The sequence below is a fragment of the Opisthocomus hoazin genome, chromosome 4 (assembly GCF_030867145.1).
Source record: "Opisthocomus hoazin isolate bOpiHoa1 chromosome 4, bOpiHoa1.hap1, whole genome shotgun sequence".
NCBI classification, from domain to species: Eukaryota; Metazoa; Chordata; class Aves; order Opisthocomiformes; family Opisthocomidae; genus Opisthocomus; species Opisthocomus hoazin.
This window is the reverse complement of record NC_134417.1, coordinates 45,985,898-46,007,712: the sequence shown is the minus strand read 5'-3', so window position 1 is coordinate 46,007,712 and position 21,815 is coordinate 45,985,898. Positions and strand designations below refer to the sequence as shown.

Below are 21,815 nucleotides of genomic sequence, written 5' to 3'. Positions count from 1 at the left end.
CTCCTGAGGCCCCTCCTAACGTCTCCTCAATTGAAGCACATACGAGTATTAGAGTATGGCTGAGGATTCAATGGATGTTTTATATTTGCATCAGAAAATAGTGAAAAATTGTTTATTGTTTTTAGTGATAGTTGCAGATAAACCAGCCGAGGTCATATTTACAGAGGAATTAATACTTATTTTTAGAATAACTTCTAATGGTTAGCTCCCAATTTGAAGTCACACAGCCACCCTACTAATTTGCCGAATGCAAACAAACTACATGTTCTGTGCAACCGCGGCTTTGGAGCCTGGGTGTAGCACCTCAGTGGCGCAACACATTGCTCTCGGGGCTTTAATGGGAATTTCAGCATAGCGTGTCTCTCTTCTCATGGACTTGCTTACCAGGTGATAGCCAAAGGCTTTTTAAACTGATTGCTTAAGCCATACGTGTACTTCTGAACATTATTATTTGCTGTGTGATTAAAGAGCAATCAGATAAACTGATATTTATGAGTAGGCAATACAACAATTGTGCGCATACTCCAGCAGCGCTGGCACCACGGCAGGCCAAAGGCACATTCTTCCGAGGACAGCACGAAGTCCGCCCAGCACACGGCCTGCCTGCAGACGGCCACCTGCAGCCACAGGGCCTGCCTGGGCCAAAGGCCACCTCCGCCGCGAACTTCGACTCCTCCAGCGGTTCACGGGACGAGCCGTTCCCTCGATGGCCGCCATCACCGGGGCAAAGGGCCCCACCTCTGCCCACCTTCACGCCGGGCAGCGAGCAAAGCCGCGGCCCCTCTCCTCGTCCCACAGGGCCACGCTCCAGGCCCACGCTCCTCAGGGCGCCCCACGGGCGAGGGCCCGTGTCAAGGGCCCATGGCAAATGCCACGGAGGCCGCCGCTCGCCCCTCGCAGGCAGGAGAGCGGCCCGGGCTTTACCTGTACTGCCTGACAGCCAGAGCCCCCGCGGGCTGCCGAGGGAAGCCGGGCAGGCGGCTGCACAGGTACCGCTCCAAGCTCCCCTGGTCGAAGCGGTGCTGCTGCCGCACCTCGCTGGTGCCCGGCTCCACCGCCATCCCCTCGCTGCGCAGCCGGCGCACGGCCCGCACCCGCCCACCGCACCGCTACGCTACTGACGGAGGCGCCCCGCCTCGCCCGGCGTCGCCGCGGCGACCGGAGGCGGCTTGGTCCGTCAAGGAAAGCGGTCCCCGGCGCAGGGCTAGCGGGGCTCTCGGAGCCGGGCGGCTTCTCCCGGAGGAAAGCGGCTCCCGGGAGGTGGTTACCGCCCCGGCTGGCACCTGCCCTGGGCCGTCGCCGGAGCCCGCGCGTTGCCGCTGTCGGGCGGCAGGAGACCTCGTCGAGGCGGGAACGCTCCCTGAGGCGTCGGCGCGCGGAGGGGACGGCGTTCCCCGCCGCTCCCGGAAGCCGCCTCAGCCGGGGAGACGTGTCGCTGGCCTGCCGCCGGCGCGGCCATGGCGGAGGCGAGCCGGCTGGAGCAGCTGGAGCGGCGTGTGCGGGAGCTGGAGGAGGAGCTGGCCCGGGAGAAGGGCGGGCGGCGGGCGCCGCGGGCCCGCATCGAGAGCATGAGCCCGGAGGTGACGGACTCCAACCCCTACAGGTGCGGCGGGGGGGGGGGACACGAGGCTGCACCTGCGGCGGTTGGGTGATGGGGAGAGAGCCGGGGCCGAGCCACGGGGAGGAGGCCCAGGGGCTGAGTCAGGGCGTAGGGGATGGAGGGACGGCTGTGGGGTCTCAGGGCCGTGGGTTGGAACGGTGGGGTTGGGTAAGGGGGAGGGGGCGTGTGGAGGTGGACTAGGCCAGGCAGGGGTCTAAGGGATGGGGCTGGACGTGCTGAGGAGGGTGTCAGGGCAATGCTGAAGGCAGTGTGCTGTGGAGAGGGGGGGAGAGGTGGTCTCGAATTTCCCACCCGACTGGACTGGCCCGGGGGTATGTCAGGGTTACTTTGTATTATCTTGCTTTACAGTACAGGGAGGGAGAGAAGAAACTGTGAGTTGTTCAGCTAAGTTGCTAATAAATGGGACTGGTCTTGGTATTACATGAGGTCTTATTCCTCTGACTTACCTATTTTTGGTTTAGACAAGTCTTGAGCATCTGGGAACCATTCTAATGCTCAGCGCTTCTGGAAATCTAATGCGGTTTTTTTTTTTCAGGATCAATTGCTTTCATGCAAGTTGATGCTTGTACTTTCATGGGTACTTTCAGTGAAAAATGCAATAGCAGGATAAAATGTTACTTTGAAATTCTTCCAGTTAACCTCACAACTTGACATTCTCGTGTTTGGTTGGGTTTTTTTTAAATGTTATGTTGGAGTTAATCTAATCAAATTGATCAGAAAACAGTGGAATAGTCTTCAGTGGCCTACTGCCATATGGTTCATTACAGAAAACAGGGGATTCATTTACAAAAATAGAATCATAGAATGCTTTGGGTTGGAAGGAACCTTTAAGGCTCATCTAGCACAACCGACCTGCAGCGAGCAGGGACATCTTCAACTAGACCAGGTTGCTCAAAGCCCCGTCCAAACTGGCCTGGAATGTTTCCAGGGATGGGGCCTCCACTGCCTCTCTGGGCAATCTATTCCAGTGTTTAACCACCCTCATTGTAAAAAATTTCTTCCTTGTGTCTAGTCTAAATCTACCCTCCCTTAGTTTAAAGCCATTACTCCTCGTGCTGTTGCAACAGGCCCTGCTGAAAATATTTTCCCCATCTTTCTTCTTATAGGCCCTGTTCAGGTACTGGAAGGCTGCTCTAAGGTCTTCCTGCAGCCTCCTCTTCTCCAGACTGAACAACCCCAACTCTGTCAGCCTTTCCTTATAGGAGAGGTGCTCCAGCCCTCGGATCATTTTTGTGGCCCTCCTTTGGACCTGCTCCAACAGCTTCATGTCCTGGTGCTGGGGGCTCCAGAGCTGGACACAGGACTCCAGGTGGAGTCTCACCAGAGCGGAGCAGAGGGGCAAGCCTCCCTTGACCTGCTGGCCACAATAGCTATGGGTCCTCCTGATTTCAGTGATGTTAGTCATACCAGCTGACTAAGTACATGAGTTTCTGCACAGTTAGTAGTCTGTTGCTAATAGGAGAGCATTCACTGTCTCATTTAGACTGTATCTAGCTGGCAGTCACAACTGCAGTGAAAACAGCAGGCTTGGATTTGGTGCCTGGTGGGGTTATTTTTAAAGCAATAGTGATTTTAAGTATCTGAAAAGCAGAATTGCTATTAGAAATGTGGAGAGCATCTTCTGTATAATGTTGCTGTTTTTCTTCGTAGTCGCTTGATGGCGTTAAAAAGAATGGGAATTGTCAATGACTATGAGGTAGGATTCTATCTGCATTAAAACAGCCTTGCCTTTTTTCCCCCATGAGGACCGCTTTTGATATACTGATCTGTGTTTTATTGCTTTCTACAGAAAATCCGTACCTTTACAGTTGCAGTAGTAGGTGTAGGTGGAGTTGGCAGTGTGACTGCTGAAATGTTGACAAGATGTGGCATTGGTAAGGTAATGAGAGTTTTCTTCATCTATTGCTTTATAGTAGATGGACCAGTCTTCATAAAGAGTTAGACTGGATTTCACTCAGTTGATTTTTCCCACATAAAAAAGTACCATGAAGAAAGCACTCAAGAACAGCACCTGTGTAAACATCACAAATGAAGAGCCTGTATTTTTCTTATGCTAGTAAAATTGATTTACTTAGGGCTTAATCCTGTATCATGTGGATGATTCTTGTTTGGATGCTTGTCTTCTCCTTGCTTTTATATCAGCCCATCTATCTAACCTTCATACTGGATTATTGCAAAAGGAGAACAAAATAAAGAAAAAGGAGGGGGTACTCGCATATAAGATTGTCATATGTTATGAGAACATACTGATATTCATGAAATTGAAATGCAGTAGATGTCACAGATATTTTTATTACAAATATTAGTTTGTCTTGTGGCAGACTTAGAGCTAAAAATTTAGCAGCAGTTGAAAATAATTTGGTATGTGTATAGATGACAAGAACCTCCAGAGTTAATAGAACAGGATTTTTCTTTAATAGGGGAATTTGGGGAATGGCTTAGATGTTTGTATTTCCAGGCAAAGCCTGACCATTTACTCTTGGAATTTTAAAGAAATTTCTTAATACAGAGGTGATGCAATTTTTTATTGCAAAGTTTATTCCACCTTCCTCTGAAGGAGCATTTCCTGAAGACCAGCTTCTAGGTATAGAAAAGGACATTAGACAGTTGATTCAGAATTTATAATAATCAACATGCCCATGTATTAGGTGTATTTTAGGTGAATTGTTTTTGGCGAACTACATGCCAAGACAAGTGAAAGAAATGACACATTTCTAGTTAATGCCATAACAGCAAGTAGGAGTGTGGTAACACAGTTGATAGTGTTCATGTAGGTAATCAGCTGAATATTCTTAGTTTAGATCAGATGAACAGATTGCTTTTTATCAAGAGTGGTTTTCATGGCTAATCAGTTTCTAGTGAATGGCTGTTGGAATTCAGTCTTTCATGTACTTACAATCTTAGTACCTTTTGTATGTGAACTGAATGGGACGGCGGGGGCATCGGTTGTTTGGTCGGGGTTTTTTTTTGTTATTGTTGGTTTTAGAATAAGTTTTGTTGTTTAAAATGCCTTGCTGTAGTGTTCTGCTTGCAGAGTCTTTGGAGATTCACGTATATTAATACAATCTTTATTGCAGCTGCTTCTATTTGATTATGACAAAGTGGAATTGGCAAACATGAACAGACTCTTCTTCCAACCTCATCAAGCTGGATTAAGTAAAGTGCAAGCAGCAGAGCATACTTTGAGGTATAACTTAGAGAAGTGGGTATCAAAATGTACTTACCCAGGATGCTGCTCCAGAAAACTGGTGTTTCATTCTTAGTCACTTGCAAAGTAGCATGATCTAATTTGGAAATCTGAGTATAAAATAGTTGTGGGAATGATTGATACATTAGGACATTTTTGTACTGGCCAAAACCTTAATGCAAGTTCACTTTTTAAGTATAGCTACGTTTGCCCAGAAGTTTGGTATAAACTGTACCACTTTGATACATTGTGATTTTTTTTTTCTTTTTTTCATCTAATCTGTGAATTTTTGACAAATATGGGTGTATTCTAGACTTCAGACTGGAAGCTTAAGGCTGTAGAAACACCTGTGAAGGTAGGGAGCAGAACGCAAATTATCATTGTATTTATTAACATTGACTCAATATTATTTTCTCCATAAGGAATATTAATCCTGATGTTCAATTTGAAGTACATAACTACAACATCACAACACTGGACAACTTTGAACATTTCATGGACAGAATAAGGTAACATCTCTCACACCTTCTGCTGGTGTGTGGCTCAAAATACAGCCTGACATTCTAATTGTTGGGGTTTTTTTCAGTTTAATGACTTCCAACTGAAAACCAGTGGGAAATATGTATATATGAAGACATTACTGCCTAGGGCTTTTCTCTAGAATTGGCACTTATTTCTACTGTTTCATAGTTGTAGTTTTTATTAGGGCATCTTAGCTTTCCAACCAAAGCTGCAGGCCTTATAGGCTTTTCCCGTTGTAGAAAACACATCAGATCATATTTTGACTGCTCTGGAGCAGTTTCAGGTATGCTTCATAGGATGAAGAAAGAAAATAGTTATTAGCAGATTGCGCAGAGAAGTTCTGAAGCAACTTTTCCTGTTTGCAGTTACACTGTACAAAAATACAATTCTCCAATACTTTGTGCTGTGACTGTATACTGTATAAAACTTCTTTTAATCTAAAATGTCCATACATTTAAATCCCAGCTTCAGCCTGCTGTTGTTTCTACTGCAGATCTAAGATGCTAGTTATGTCCTGTTCTGCACTGGCACAAGTGTTGTTAGAAATACACTTCCCATGTGCTTCTGTACTGTAAAGCAGCATGTTGATTGCCATGTTGGTATTTTGTTCTGCCAGCAATTTCATGCAAACTTCTGATACTTTTTTCAGTAACGGTGCACTAGAAGAAGGGAAGCCTGTTGATCTTGTTCTAAGCTGTGTGGACAACTTTGAAGCTCGTATGGCAATAAACACAGTAAGGCCACTGAAGGCATGAATTCGTGGAAGTCTAAGTTCTCCTATAAATAATGCTGGGAATGGTGGGGACTAAAGAAAAGATAGGAACTTACCAAGAATCTTCTAAGAAATTTCCTCCTTGGTTTAATGAAACAGAATTTGAACTTTTACCCAGTTCTTACAAAACACATTTTATGTGTATAAATATAACTGTAGACTTTTAAGTTACTAGCAGCTAATGGTTAGTGAACGAGTTGAGTGTCATAAGCCCTCTCTGTCTTTCCAAATTATCCTGTTTATATAAAGGTATTATCAAAGCCTGGTATGTTAAATCTTACAAACTTTTTAAAGACTGTGTATGGTCTTTAAGGTGACTTTTTGTATACTAAACATGTCTTAAGGCCGCGTACCTAATCAAACTGTTTTTCTTTATGGCAGCAGCCAATGTAGGGTATACGCCAAATGCGTGTTTTCTGTTATCCTTCAGCTAGCTTGATCCACTGAAGGTACACAGATACACTGTATCCACGCTGCTAAAAGGAGTTTGTGCGATTTGATTCTGTAGTGTGCTAGTCACTGGATCACTAATGCCTGTATTTGTTCAAAAGTCTTAGGTCCTCAGGAAAGCACAAAGAGCTGGCTTCACGAGGACGACTTTAATTTGCCCTTTGATAAACAGTGTCTATTCTGCCTTTTCATATTCCTTTTTCTGATCATAGCCTTTTTGTCTTAAAGCAGGAAGATCAATGTGCTTAATCACACTCAGTTTACAATGTTTTGGGTTTTTTTTTTTCTTTTCATTAAACTTCTGCAGTGCTGATGTGCCTGTTTCTGTGTTTGTAAGGCCTGCAATGAACTTGGACAAATCTGGATGGAATCCGGAGTGAGTGAAAATGCCGTGTCGGGACATATACAACTGATCATACCTGGTGAATCTGCTTGTTTCGCGGTATGCAGTGCTCTGCTGAATGGCTCATTTGTTTTCTAAAGCGGGACTGGGAATATGAAGATTAGCTGGCTAGTGAATGTGATCCTGGCACAGCTGATGGAGTAGCTTAAAAATTTTGTGTGATATGTGGGGCTTTTTAAATACTTTTTTTAAACTTAATTTCTTTATTTCCCCTCAGTGTGCTCCTCCGCTTGTGGTTGCTGCAAATATTGATGAGAAAACATTAAAACGAGAAGGAGTTTGTGCAGCTAGTCTTCCTACAACTATGGGTGTTGTGGCAGGAATTCTTGTACAGAATGTTCTGAAGTAAGTGACTGAGTTGTTGCTATTCAGTTTATGGCACCATAAGAGAAAGAAGCCTGAAGGAACATCTCATAATGATGGGTCAGGTTCTTTTTGTGGCCTGTTTCCTAAAGGTACTGGCATCTTTGGACAGGGCTGGAATATACACTGCTTGAATCACTGGTGTGTTTACTTTGGAGCTGCTCTTTTTAATAGAACTTTTCAGATGTGAGGAAAAGTCTTCAGTTTTCCTAAGAATTTCTCTTATTGCATGCATACACACTTCCCCCCGCCCTTAGTTATGCATTTAAACATGCTCCCATCTGACATCATTAAATTATACACAAAAATGCTACAGTGCTGACTTGTCTTTGAAATTTTGTACATGGACAAAGAATAAATAATTTCTCTTGCAGTGTCTGTATTCCAAAAACCTGAGGTGAATGAAAAATAGTTATACAGCAATATGACATGACAGTACTTTTTGAAAATACTAAAATATGACTCCGACTGCTGGAAGAACTGCCATGTATTGTTAAGGAAAATTTTTGAACAACTTTGTACTCCGTTTCAAAATGATGCACCGTCTTTTACAAGCATCTTTGAGAATAGGATATTATTTAGCCTGTTTTTAGCCTTAGCTTGGTTTTATCAGTTATACAAAAGTTTCTAGTTACATAGAATAAAAGTAGTTTGCAGTGTGCCTACAAACAACAGGGCTCCATTTTCAGCTGTGCGGGGAGAGGTATTATATAAAATTGCATAGCAGAAGGTATTTTTCTTTAATGAGGAATGCAAACATTGCAGCTTAATTTCGATCTTTATTTTTGCTGCCAATATCACCCTACAGTAAAGATTATGAAACTGGTTCTGATCAGCTGTTGAAAACTCTCCCATTGTAACACAGGGCACCTGAATGTTCCAAGCAGTGGATTAAAGCGCAGGAGAAAACTGCTTACATACTAAACGTATTTTTTCTGAGACTGTAGCTGACTACTTCTCACACACTGACACCACAGGAAGACCAGGTTCTATGCTGATGCAGTTATGCTGTTGTCAGGTGACTACAGCTTATTTTAAGATAATTACAGTAACTCTTTACAACTCTCTAGTATGAAAGTGTATTCTAAAAGTTCTTTGAGGACAAAGTGCTCCTTGAGCAACTGACTGTTTAGGTTTGCACCTGTATATAAGGGCCTGCTTTCTCTGTGTTTCTAGATACCTGTTAAATTTTGGTACTGTGAGTTATTACCTTGGTTACAATGCGATGCAGGATTTCTTTCCAACTATGTCTATGAAGCCAAACCCACAATGTAGTGACCAAAATTGCAGAAAACAGCAAGAAAATTATAAGGTAAAAATATTTTTTTTTCTTTCATCTGAAAGTGTTAAGAACAAAGCAAGCTACAGATCTGGAGTAAAAGAAAACTTTCATCACTACTCCAGTTTTCAGCAGACTTGTACTCAGATGGTTGCATGTGTTTCTACAAATACAGTACTTCGAGTTACCTTAAAGCAAAGGGTAGGCAGAATGGCTTGCATTTAGTTAGACAGTATTTTCTTTTGCAGTAGTTGTTCAACTAATCTGACAGTGATGTATTTTTGAGTGTTAATGGGTTTGGGTTTAACTTGCAGGTATTCTGCCTTTTTATGCCTAACAAAGTTCTAAATGGTGACTGCATATCTTAAACATTAAAAGAAGTGTGAATATTAGATTTGATCTTCTCTGCTGTTGGTTGAAAATTGGACTATAACATATATTGTGATTTCTATTTTTTTGTGTTTTTCCTTCAGAAAAAAGAAGCTGCACAACCAAAACAAGAAGTAATTGAACAGAAAGAAGAAATAGTACACGAAGATAATGACTGGGGTAAGTAATGAACTGGAGACAAAATGATGTCCCCAGTACAGAGATTCAATTAAAGTCTTTGTTTTGGGTGACCACACTGTAGGGCACATAGGCTTCTTCTGGTTCCTGTTTTTTGTAACTTACACTGTGTAATTACTGCTGGCTTTTCACAGGTTTTGACAGTAATATTACCACAACTTGAAGATATATTTTTAGTGTAATGTGCAGGTTTTAGGCTCAAAACGTAACCACGTTTGAATATAAAACTTTCTCAGAAGATGGTCTGAAGGTATGAAAGATGTGAGAAGGTGTATTCACTGTATGTTCCTTTTAAATACGTAACTAAAGAGCATTTGTTACTTCCATAACCACTGTGCTAAGGTATCCCATGGATTTTTGTATTCCTCTGAGGGCTTTAAATTAGAAGGAACTGTCTTAAGAAATGGTAAGCGTGTTTTATATAACCATTTCAAGAATGGATATATACATTCTGTCTATTACATCATACAGAAAATAATCTTAGCTTACCACTGGGAGAACCGTCCTCATAGTAAGATTGAAACAGTAAGGACAAGGAAGTCCTATAGGAGTGGTGCCATTCTTGTCCATAAGTTACCTGTATAGAACCATTTAATATATTGCAAAGGGAAAATATTTTGTATAATAATGGAATGAAGCAGTTGAAATCAAAGGTCTTTCTGAAGCTTTTAGATTTCTTCTCGTTTCAGAAAAGTAGCTGCAGTTTTCCTCTTACTGTGATAAGGTAGTGATTAAAGAACTTTTTCTTCTTCTAATGGCGTTCTCGATTCCTTTTGATGCAAAGGCATCGAATTAGTATCAGAAATCTCAGAAGATGAGCTGAAGGCTGCTTCTGGCCCAGTACCTGAGCTTCCTGAGGGAATTACTGTAGCATATACTATCCCAAACAAGGTAATGTATTCTGTATGAATTTTTGAAATACATGTTGATACCAGCCAGTTTGGTTACCCTTTAAATCTAAAATAAAATTCCATCTTGAAATAAAACTGTACCTCAGTACATCCGATTGGTGCCTTCTGTGGTCCAGTTTTGGGTTTCTGTGAAATGTGTTTCCTTAAATATGGATGCTAGCGTGAATGTGGTTTCAAGATTGTAGGAATCAATGTATTTGGGGAGACGGGGGAGAGAAAACAAATGTGAATTTCTCAGTTGATATTTTGGTGACTAATTAAGTTTTACCCATATTTATAGCGTAAAAGCTATATGTAGTCAAAAAGCAATTAGTGTACCAGGGGAACACAGAGTATGTATGTATTGCAGGCAGAAAATTCTAACTCCTAGTCAGAATAGTTTTCAATTTAAGTTTGTAATCACTTCGGCCTAATCTTGCAGTTGAGTGCTTGGTTCTAGGAAAATGGTGTGGTATAATTGCAATACAGCTTATTTGTGTGGGGTTTTTTGTTGCTATTTTTGTTGCTAATTATTCTTTTTGTTCTTAATAGGAAGAGAATCTGATAACTGAGGAAACAGTGGCTGAGACTGAAGAAAGCCTAGAAGAGCTCATGGCCAAAATGAGAAACATGTAGCAAAACAAATACTAAGTTTTGGGAGTTTGAGAGTTTGGATTGACATTGGATTTGGAGAAGACCAGACTACATTTTTTTTTTTTTTTCTCTTTTACCTCCACTGAAGCTTATCTTTACATTTCTGACGAAATGGAACTGTTACAGGGCCAGGAAGGAAACAGACTTTCCTTGTTTATATTGTTGTCTACTGATGTCTTTAATGTATGGAGTTGTGCTACTGTAAATTTTAATTTCTCAGCATTGCTAGGGGCCAGATATTCAGTAGAAAATAAAAGGAGATGGATACTAACAAGAGCAGGCATAGCATATTATATGCAGTATCATGTCATGAGAATAGTATGTTGTATAGGACAAGCGACAGATGCAGTCTGCTGGAGTGGATGGACTAGGTCAAGGGCAGATGACAGTGCCTCACTCCTATTGCTGCTCCTGATTTTCCAGGCACTTGTACTCATCGTTGTTCACTGGTCTCTGTAAATTCTTGGCATGGATCATGCTGTGGTTACTTTTTCTGGGTAAACAGAACATTTCAGCCTTTTCAGCTGCCTTAAGTATCTCTGGGATAGAGTTTTTAAAAAAACTTCCCTAGTTTTATCCATGTTTTACTAATACTTGTTCTTAAATAGCTGCCTGTATGTTTTGTATGTGATAATGCTTCAAGTACGCTGCAACAAGGCAAAGTCTTTTGTTAGTAGATAATTATACTAGGAGACTAGGTAGTAGCATGTCACTATTCAGCTGGCAGATGCTTTTCATGACAAGATCTGTAAGAATTACCAGCAACACTGGAAAGGAGATCTTGTCTATCTCTGAAAACCTAAATATTATATTTTTGTTGGTTATTAGAAGTTTAGCTATAATTCTGATCCATCCCCGTCATATGGGCTATACTAAGGAATATACTTAATCTGAGTTTTCATAGGAAAGCTTCTAAAATTAGATGCTTTTTTTAGCGTTGCAAATATCTTTAGTGCAGTATCTGAGTTATTGTATTTGTCTTGTAAATAATACTAGTACAGTAGTATTACCTTTCCAATTATCGTGTGTTCAGCTAACCTGTAAATGTACATATCCTGTAGTGCCAGTACCCTGCAGAACTGGCAGTATCAATTTTAAATATTTTAACTACTCTGGTGTCTGATCCAGAACTTCATCATTATTTAAATCTGGCTGTAAATTTCAATCTTTGCAGTATAATATAAACATTTCCAACTTGGGCTGTTCAAAAAACACTTCCACAGCATGATGCAGCCAACACAGAGCCAGATAGTAATAGTAGTCACAGTGTCCAACCAGTGTGTAAAGAAATACTGTGGATGTGTGTCTGTTTCTTAGGGCGGCTGAATGAATGCGTAGTTAAAAAGTGTTTGATATCATGGAATCATAGAATGGTGTGGGTTGGAAGGGACCTTACAGATCATCTTGTTCCAAGCCCCCTGCCCTGGGCAGGGACACCTTTCACTAGACCAGGTTGCTCCAAGCCCCGTCCAAACTGGCCTTGAACACTGCCAGGGAGGGGGCATCCACACCTTCTCTGGGCAACCTGTCCCAGTGCCTCAACACCCTCAAAGCAAAGAATTTTTCTTCTATCTAATCTAAATCTGCCCTCTTTCCATTTAAAGCCATCACCATTTCTAAGTAACAGTTACAAACTTCAGAATCTATTTCCTCCATATGTAACACTAGATTGTATTATTTACATAAAAATAACCTCTGAAGCTAGTGAGAGAGGTTTTGGGTAGGTTTTGTGTGTAGTGCATTATACTGTAAAATGGAAGATTTTTAAAAAAAATTTAGTTCAGTTTTGCAGAAACCAGATTTCAGAAATGAAATGTAAAGAGAGAAAGGAAATAGAACAATGAGATCATTAAAAAAGTACATACTTGAATCACTTGTGTCACTAAGTCTACGTTAGCTTGATCAAAGTGTCAATTTAAGTGGTACTTATGTTTCTTTGTGGCTTTACCTTTCTGTTGGGAACAATAAAAGTGAGGCACACACCTGGCTCTGGAGATGGAGGCAAATGGTTGATTCATTTCTACAATGGCTCTGTTAACTATTTGGCTGATGTGGCTGCTATCACATGATTGATAGCTTTACAAGAGGCAGCTGTTTACCCTTTTACTTCATGTACAGTTTTATGAGCAAATTAATACCCTTTTGTGTGCCCTTACAGAGTATGCAAAATGGTTCTCCTGTTACTTTCAGGCTTTCAACTTGTATATACAAAATGAATTTGAAATAATTAGAAAATACTTTCAGAAGAGTGTATGTGCCAATGGTTAAAATTATTTAGAAGTAAACAGCATCAAAAAACTCAGCTTTAAGGATCTTTTTGTAATTAAAAAATCTACTCTGGCTATAAAACCTAATGGAAAGTTTATGACTTCTTTTGTTGTGAACTAACAAATTAAAGCATATTGCAATGGTTTAGTCCAGCTTTGTCTATCTGGCAAACTTATAGAAGAAGCTCTCAGTTTTTACAGTGTATCATGAATGTTATTGAGATGTTGATATTCTGACTGTACCATTAAATCCCCATTGAAATTGCTGACACACTGTTTTGAGGTGGAGTTCTCCTACAAAGAAGTATTATTTGGCATACACCAGATACACCAATTACTTTCTTTTAATGTCCATGAGGTCCAACTACAAAGTACATGAACAACTGTCTTAAGAGCGCTATGACTATAGCTGCATAAGCTTATAGCCAACATCTGGCCTGCAAGACCCTCCACTGTAACTCATGGTCCTGTTTTACTTTCTGTAGACAGTTTTCTTTGGGTTGACGGAATAAGTATGTTGTTTCCTCACCCTCTTTGCAAATGGACCATGGATGGTAGGGATCTGCTACTTTTTAGGAACTGATTTTTCTTCCAAAAGCAACCATGCAACCTATAAGTAAGCTGGAGAGAAGTGACTCACGGGAAGAATAGTAACAGTGCAGATTTGGAAATCACCAAGTGGGGAAAGTCTGTTACAACACCGAAGGTCTAGAAAGTCGCTTCTTATTTAAGCTAGCAATATCAAGGAAAACTAGGAGAGCAAGATGTATCATTATACATGTTAAAGGCAGAACAGAGGTGCCAAGCCAGACCAGACATCTGGTAATTCGTGACAGTGGCTTTAGAGGAGGGAATTGCCAGGTCTGAGAAGAGTAGGCAACAGAAACGCATACAAGCTGAGAAGGTTGTGGGTGTTTGGTTTTTTTTATTCCCTCTTGCCTCTCTCCTTACAATGTTGCAAAAAACCTTTCCAATTTTCAAAACTTTTCAAGGTGGCTAGAATAGAGTGGAAAAACTCTTGCTTTGATTAAAAACCCATTTTCTGAAGTAAGAGGAAAATATCCAGAGAGATAATACAAAGTGTCAACTCTTGTTGCTGTACTGTAATAACTTCAAGAACTATTTTTTATGTTTTTCAACTAAACTTTAATCTTAAACAAATTTGGGTTGTATATTTGTTCTATCTGTTTTATGTTATCTGTTTTATAGGTTACAGCCTTACCAAAATAATAAGTTCATTCTAACGAGAACAAGGGCTGAAATGGGTTATATTTACTCTAAAAGGGAAAAAAAATACTGTGGAAGGCAAGTATCCCTTTGAGGTAAAAGTCATTGGCATTTTTCAAACTGGATCAAATCATTCTTCACATCAGTTGCCTCTAAAATATAGTTTCAACATTTTTACATTCAATTTTTTATAAAAAGTCTTTTTCTTAGTATGTATGGAAATTCATGCATTTTTGCACCAAATGAGAACAGACTTCAAAGTGATGCTTCCAGATGACCAGGGTATTAAGAAATACAACAGGCAGGTAGATTTGATTAGCATCTCTCTATCTGACAGCAACCTATTTTGCATCACTAGGTTTTTCCACCTAATACAAACATTCTTGTATTGTAAGGGATTCAATGAGATTAAATAGTGAAAGTATTGCTAAAGGATTAGCAACAGTGAATCGGGTCATCTTCATTCGGATTCCTCACTGGAACTATTTTACTGAACACAGCTGAATCTGACAACAGCTTTAACTGCAGATGATGGTATATTTAGATGTATTAGCTTCCCAAGGAAACCAATTTTTGCACAAGTCCCCTGAATGTAAGTTTGCTCGAAGCTGAAATCACCCTGCAGGTGAAACTTTGGGTAGAACAGTATTTTGACTTTTTCAAAATTACTATCTCTTTAGAAACAACTTCAAAGCTTCTGAAAAGGCAGACAGGATTGATGAAGCAAAAATGCACAAATCCTTTAAGCCAGGCTCTTACAACACAGAAATAAGAACTACCCCAGAGAGTACATACAATTGGTCCAACTTTGCTTGTTATAATCCTGGCACTTAGGCTAAGAGGTATCAAATCCACGTTTTCAGTATTAGCCATAACTTCAGCTAGCTACTAGTATGCATATCTATATACAATGAAAGAAGCTCACTTTGTACCATACAGTCTGCAAAGTTAAAATTAAAGGATTTCAAGCTTAAGCATTTGTTTCCCTGTCGTTCATGAAGACAGGTGTCGGTACCAGAATAGTAGGTTATCCCAAAAAAATAGATTTTCTTATAAATTTTATGTCTGCTTTAAAAAAGCAATAGAGACTACCTTTTCTTTGAGCACATTTATATCACCTTTGTCCATGTTCCAGGAAAATGTTTGGTGATAATGCACTTTTTAAGCTGAATGTATCTCCACTCGATGAGTGTCGAGAAGTTGCTTTTCCACCTATCAACAAAGTCTCTGCTTCTTTTATTTCCATAGCCCTCTTGTAAAGTTCAGCTGCCTTCTCAAAGTCTCCCCCTTCATAGCTTTGAAGAAGAGTAAAACAAAGTTGAAGCAAACAAATAAAACATGTCTCTCAACTCATTTAAATTGAAACGCACACCACACTATCAACTAAGGGTACTTCTGGCTCTCTCCTAGTAAGTACACAAATCCAGGATGTCGTCTTTAATCCAATAATCTTAACAGTAATTCACTTTTACAGGGCTAAAGCATATAAACTTACCTTAGCACAGCCAAGTTTTTCAGAGTTTCCCCTACACGAGGATGCATGTGACCAAAGCTGTCTTCATAAATCTTCAATGCACGTTCATAAAGAGGTAAAGCTTCAATCTGCTTTTTCTTTGGGTAGTAGAAAGTTGTTTGTTACAGACACATATTATATTTGCTATTCTTTTTTCCAACACAGTATCAAACACATCTTATACACAGTATCAAAGGGGGAGAGACTGTAATGGGTTTTATATATGTCATGAGCTAGATTCTCATGGTAGAATCTGTCTAGAATATACATATTTAACCAAAAAAGGTGTTTTGAGTTCATGATACTGCTGACAGATGAGGATGATAATCGAGATTGTCAAAGCAATTGGTTTGCACTTGCAAATGTAATTCCCACTACTGTTAGAATCATTAGGGTCTAGACTTCCTAAGCATTTTTTAAAATCTCACTTGTGAAAGTTTTGAATTACCAAATGCTCTTTAATTTTACCTGAGGCAGCTTTAATACTTGTTAAAACCAGATACTCAGATTGCAGAAGTACAGAAAACAAGAAAACAATCTACAGCTCACTCCTAATGATGCTAAGTAAAGAATTCAGTAAGCTGATTGCATCTCCTTTGAATCTCATATTAGTTGCAGACTAGAAAGTCTACAGCATTCTCAGATTTTCAGTTACATGGAGTTCCAGTTCTTGACGTGGGCACCCTTCATTCATGGACATAAATTTCAAAGGATTGTGTTTCCCTCCGAGTCAGTGGTGGAGTTGCGTTCCATCATACTGCGATAACCGCTGTTATCACCGACAATGCTGCTGGGCTCTAGCTCTAGTCTTATAAAGCACAAGGGCATTTGGAATAATCTAAAGAGCATTAGCCCAAGTGTCTTTGTGAAATACCAGTCACAGCAGTTATCTGTTCCCTGCATGCATTTTCCTTGCCAAATATCCTTTCATTTTTCAGAACGGAACCTAAGAATTTGGAAGTCTTACAACAAATTTCCCTTGTAAATGTGACTGAGTGTGGTATCATTTAGGTACAAATAATCAAAAAGCCAAAGACAGGAATAATAAGCAGGCAGGACATGGAAAACTTACCATTTGACAATAAAGGACAGCCAGGTTTACCAAAGCAGTTGCTACACTGGGATGTTTTGGGCCAAATGACTTCTGTCGAATTTCAACCGCTAGTTCGTACAGAGGAACAGCCTTGTCAAGCTTTCCCTAGAAATAACAGGGAAAAAAATCATTCAGTTGTGTTCTGTCAAAATGGTAACAGTAAAACCTATTTTAAACATAAAAGCATTGAAGATGTAACTGTTTCTAGAATAAGGGTTTAACTTTGGTTACGTCATAGTTATATTCAGCATGGATTGTTTATCATGAATATTTATTAGGACCTAATTTTCCAAAATATTTATCATATTCAACTTCCAGTTAATGTGTTTCTCAGTTACGTCTATTTCTTTCTTTTTTAATTTAATTTTTTCTCCACAAGTGTCTCACTGAGAAGGCTGTTAAGAATTTTCAGTTGTACTTTTATCCAAATAATTTTCTCCATTTGTAGTTCCTCATCCTGCCATAAATGAGAGCAGAGCTTAGCTTTTGTCCTAATGGGCCTCAATTTTACTGGTGATATGGGAATGGGAATATAGCTGCCTAACTTCTGAGCAGTTTTCTGCTTCCTGAAGTGGTGTTCACACCACCTTCTTTGGAACAGCCCCAGCGTCCAACGCCATTTCAAGTAACTGCTGCTTCCCAATCACCACACTGAATCTTTGGCTTCTTGATTTTGGTTTCTCTAAGATAATCCTCTCGTATTCCAACTAGTTTTACTATACGTTATTTTTCCAGCAAACCTGTTTTCCTCCAAATTTGAATCTGCTCACACATTAACTGGATATAATCCAGAAGTATGTTTAGGCTTCTATTATTAGAATGTGAATTCTCATGTTTTGCAGCAATTAGAAATTAAATACTACAAACTTCCATCGTGTAATAGTTCACTGTAATTGCAAAATTCCAAATAAAATTTTCTCCTTACTTTTTCAAAGCATTACCATACTACAGTTTGAAGATCATAATTCACTTCAAATAAATATTTATCTATAAATAACTGTCACTTTCTATATCTGATTCCTCTCCCTCATCTTCCTCCACTCTTCCCTGTGTCACTAGCTCACTATGAATTTTAATTTATGCCCCTACAAACTAGCAAAGAGCTGTCTGATGTAAATAAGAGTGCTTTCGCGGTTTCCAGCAGCATCAAAATTAGAAGCTGCAGAGAATACGTGACCCAGAACAATTTCATGCACATAACAGCAGGTAACAATTATTGAGCAAAAATACAGAAGCATTTGATCCAAGGGATTATCTTCAAGGACACTTTTACCTTTGAAGAATGGTAAAATGTGGAAAATATAAAAGAAAAAATCTTGTCATCCTCATCTTGGTTCAACAGCTGGAAACCTTACATCACTCACACTGATGATATGGAATGGTTAGAAAGACCATCCACAAACACAAATATTCACAAAACATTCTGAAATGATGAAACACTGAAGTTTATACTACTGTTAATGTTATTCCCCATAGTGCACTTAGCAGGGGAGTAACTCATCTTTCGCTGAATCGACATAAGCAGGAGGTGGCTCTGCCAGACAGTTTATTTGTAAAGTACTACCTTCCTCACAAGCCTTCAAGTTACTCTCAATTTGACTGTAAAGTTCAAGGTCATTGTGTGAAAACAACTATTCCTACACCCTAAAACATGATTTTCCCATTAAGACACACCTGACCAAACTCTTGTATATGGATGTCACATAGCAGACAGTGGAAAAAAAAAATACAGCTGGGAAGAGCTTCCCTCACTGCCGCCTTTAACCAAATCAGAAATTCTTCATGGTGAATACTGAGCATGCAGGACACTGCAGACATTCTTCATAAACAGCTTTTCTTTAAGCAAAGTGTGCTTTGAAAAAGCTGATGGGCTTTTTGGAAACAGACTGAGGCTGCTTGACTATATCTTTTATGCCTGTGTGTAGAACACCAATAGCTGACAAAATTCCCAAGCTCCACTCCTTTCGGATTGAAGACTGTAACAACGCAAAGTATTACAGTTAATTTAGGCGATAAGAAAGGTAACAGGCTTGTGCTTACCATCTTTTTGTACAGCACTGCCAGGTGTTTCACAGTATAAGCCAGGGAGGGATGATCTGGAGCCAGTGCTCTCCTCCTGATGTCTAATGCTTTTTCATAGAGTTCCTCTGCCTTGTCGTAGTGCTTCTTCTCGTTGTACAAGGCTGCCAGATTGTTCAAAGACTGCGCACAGTCTGGGTGGTCGTGTCCCAGGACTCTCTCTCTCATTTCCAAGGAGCGCTTCAGGAAAAGCTCTGCTGTCCTACAGAACACATTTGTTCAGCAATATTTCAAAGCTGGTAACATCTGCACAGGCTGAAGTGGCTGTTTGAAACAGAACAAAGTCAGCCTTGGAAACTGCACAGATACTGACACCTGGTAATGGACTCTCCTTGGAATAAGCAAATGCCAGATCAGCAATTCATTTACGCAGTGACGAATTATACATCCCAGACATACTCCTGCCATACGTGCTAACCATAAGAATGTAGACAGAGAACTAGCTAATATATTCCTGTGCAAACCTGGAGCCCCCCTGTACAGGACTGAAATGCCAGTCTAGCAGATTTCAGCAAACATTACACTACCCCAACAGCTGCTCGTTTCTCTAATTCAACCTACATCTTCAGTTATGCAAGTAATCCTTCCTTATAGAAAACATTCTGCTGACTTCTGAGAAACTCCTCACAGCAGTCACGTACTCCCATGGATAAAGCAGTAGTGGAATGGGAGGTAACGGTTCAGAATACACCACTTCTTTTTAAAATAACTTTAAAAAATACAAAACAGTACAGGGCTCAGCAGACAGCTTTCAGATCAAAGGGGGAGAGACTGGAACGGGTTTTATATATGTCATGAGCTAGATTCTCATGGTAGAATCTGTCTAGAAGTGACAAAGTAGAAAAGAGTGTGTAATGCCACCACTCAAGCATTTCTCTATTGAAAGGGCTATTTTATCTCACTAGAGTAGCATACTACTATTCCATTACAGATTTACAGCAGTTCCTCCATCACAAACAATGCGTGATCCCCACATAATACTGGCAGCATTCATTATAACTAGGCAGTTTGTCATCCTGACATAAACACGAGTTCCGTGTGACACTACTCCCAAGAGGTCAGCTTAGTAAGTTGGAAAAAATCCATTTCACATTAGAGAAGAAAAAAAAGATCATTTATACACAGAACTGAAGGTTCAATTCTGGAGCTCTTAGATAAGTGTCAAAAGGTGTTCACTCTGTGTAAGGGCTAGAGGATGATGTGACATAACATAAAACAACTAGAAATGACATACCCTTCTGCCATTGATTTCATTCTAACTGCATCAAATGATCAAAAAATTCACATCTTGGACTTGCTGATTCAGAACAGAAACACAAGATCCATTAAAAAAATTACTTAAACCCTCACTAGAACAAAGTTTATACTTTTGCTCACCTATGAAATAGTGGAGATACGGTTACTCTAGAAGTAGGTTGTGGTGGACAGCAACTACACATGAATAATGTGGAATCTAAAATGATCTTGTATAAGATTATCTAGATATCACTCCTCTGTAATCAGTCACTTAGGCGTGACTTCATGAGGGCAAACTGATGGAAAATGCTATATTTCCAACAAGTGTTAAAAATCAGTTCCTTCACTGTGAAGGTCCTGCATTTGGCAGAAATTCTCTGTGCAGATCCTAACTTATGATACACTTCTGTAGTTATCCAACAACTACTGGTAATAGGAAGAACGTAAAAATACTTCCAGAACTTACTCTGTGCTTTTTTGCTGTGCACTTTCTTCTCTGAAAAGATTCAGTTCAGTAGAGTGGGATTTAAGGCAACTTTGCAATTTTCTCACAACACAGAGTTTTAGACTACTCTGTGGACCGAATAACTGCTTTGCACCTTTTACTCCTCTTCTTCAACAACCCCGCTTATCTTTATCTGCTTTTAGAACACCTTTGTGCTGCCCTGTCCTCTTTTGCCCTTTAAAAGGCCAACAGGGTAAGAGCCTGAGGATTACAAGCACAGCGAATATTTAGCTCATGATTTCTTGTAATACTGGCATTTTGAGTGTTTTTCACAGAGAAACAACAATCCTGCTTTTCAAGGATGAACACCACAAAGGAGGGTCACAAAATAGTGAAGCTGAGTAGAGGGGGTGTAAATTTTGAGGGAGAACTAGTATTTGCAACAAAGGCCAGGTTAAATTTAATTGTGCAACACCAATTCTGAATGCAAGAAATGCACTGACTTGGTAAATACTCACATGCTAACAGCATCAACTCTGGAAAAGATGAGTGAATTTCACAGTAAATAAAAACCAGTGGAATGAATCAAGGATGGCACTATAATGAGTATTTGATCATGCGTCTACATTTAATGCTAGTTTTCAATTCCTTGCTTCCATTTAGATCTATGAGAACAGTCAGTGGATGTGTCACAATTAATACAACTTACTCCAGATTGTTCTGCAGGTAATAGAGGACTCCAAGCTCATTGAGGGTTCGAGCATTATCTGGTGTATCCTTGCCTAATGTGAGCTCTTCCAATTGCAGGGCTCTCTGGCGCAGGAGAGCAAAGCCACACTACAGCAAAGCATAAGGTAGCGTCAACAAATCACCTTTACTTTTAAAGTGCACTACTGAAGACAGAAAATCAGAAGACTCAGTTTGGTGCCAAAAGGCGCACAATAATCCTACTTAAGTTCTGTTTCCAAGCTAAATTCTGCTTATTTACAATCTAACAGTGAATTTCACCAAACATGCTTCCAGGAAATTTAAATCACTGTGCTGTCGTACAGCTCTGTTTTCCCTGTACCATACATGCTAATTTGTTTGAACTCCACAGTTCAAATAATCGATTCAGATCAAATTCTTAGGTTTATAAGATCAAAATTAAAATCACGTTAATCTCCTATAACAAATGCCATATACAAATACATATAAAGTATTACTCAAAGGCTTTACAGAGATCTTTGTAAATTGGGCTGCCAAGC

At 40.0% G+C, this 21,815-nt stretch overlaps 3 protein-coding genes across 4 annotated transcripts in view; 1 reads left to right on the top strand and 2 right to left on the bottom strand.

Annotated features, from left to right (window-relative positions):
* Positions 1-1,157, bottom strand: part of ACAD11 (acyl-CoA dehydrogenase family member 11) — a 33,824-nt gene extending 32,667 nt beyond the window's left edge. Inside the window, exon 1 of the mRNA XM_075418876.1 lies at positions 925-1,157. Coding sequence (XP_075274991.1) covers positions 925-1,061 — 137 coding nt within the window. The 5' untranslated portion in view covers positions 1,062-1,157. The remainder of the gene's footprint in view (positions 1-924) is intronic.
* A 77-nt stretch (positions 1,158-1,234) lies between these two features.
* UBA5 (ubiquitin like modifier activating enzyme 5) lies at positions 1,235-12,702 on the top strand. Of its 2 annotated transcripts, XM_075418877.1 has the most exons (12): positions 1,235-1,603; positions 3,272-3,317; positions 3,411-3,500; positions 4,699-4,808; positions 5,231-5,317; positions 5,980-6,064; positions 6,890-6,994; positions 7,173-7,300; positions 8,495-8,630; positions 9,071-9,146; positions 9,949-10,055; positions 10,607-12,702. In XM_075418877.1, exons 1-12 carry the CDS (start codon positions 1,458-1,460, stop codon positions 10,688-10,690), a joined length of 1,200 nt encoding a protein of 399 aa, XP_075274992.1. In that variant the 5' UTR covers positions 1,235-1,457; the 3' UTR covers positions 10,691-12,702. The 2 variants fall into 2 exon arrangements, with proteins under 2 accessions (XP_075274992.1, XP_075274993.1); XM_075418878.1 differs by lacking the exons at positions 1,235-1,603; positions 3,272-3,317 and having other exon boundaries at positions 3,407-3,495.
* Positions 12,703-13,064: 362 nt separating this feature from the next.
* The window catches only part of NPHP3 (nephrocystin 3), a 29,266-nt gene continuing 20,515 nt past the window's right edge, over positions 13,065-21,815 (bottom strand). Inside the window, exons 23-27 of the mRNA XM_075418875.1 lie at positions 21,278-21,405; positions 18,849-19,089; positions 16,788-16,913; positions 15,698-15,813; positions 13,065-15,497 (exon numbers count right to left, since the gene is read on the bottom strand). Coding sequence (XP_075274990.1) covers positions 15,317-15,497; positions 15,698-15,813; positions 16,788-16,913; positions 18,849-19,089; positions 21,278-21,405 — 792 coding nt within the window. The 3' untranslated portion in view covers positions 13,065-15,316. The remainder of the gene's footprint in view (positions 15,498-15,697; positions 15,814-16,787; positions 16,914-18,848; positions 19,090-21,277; positions 21,406-21,815) is intronic.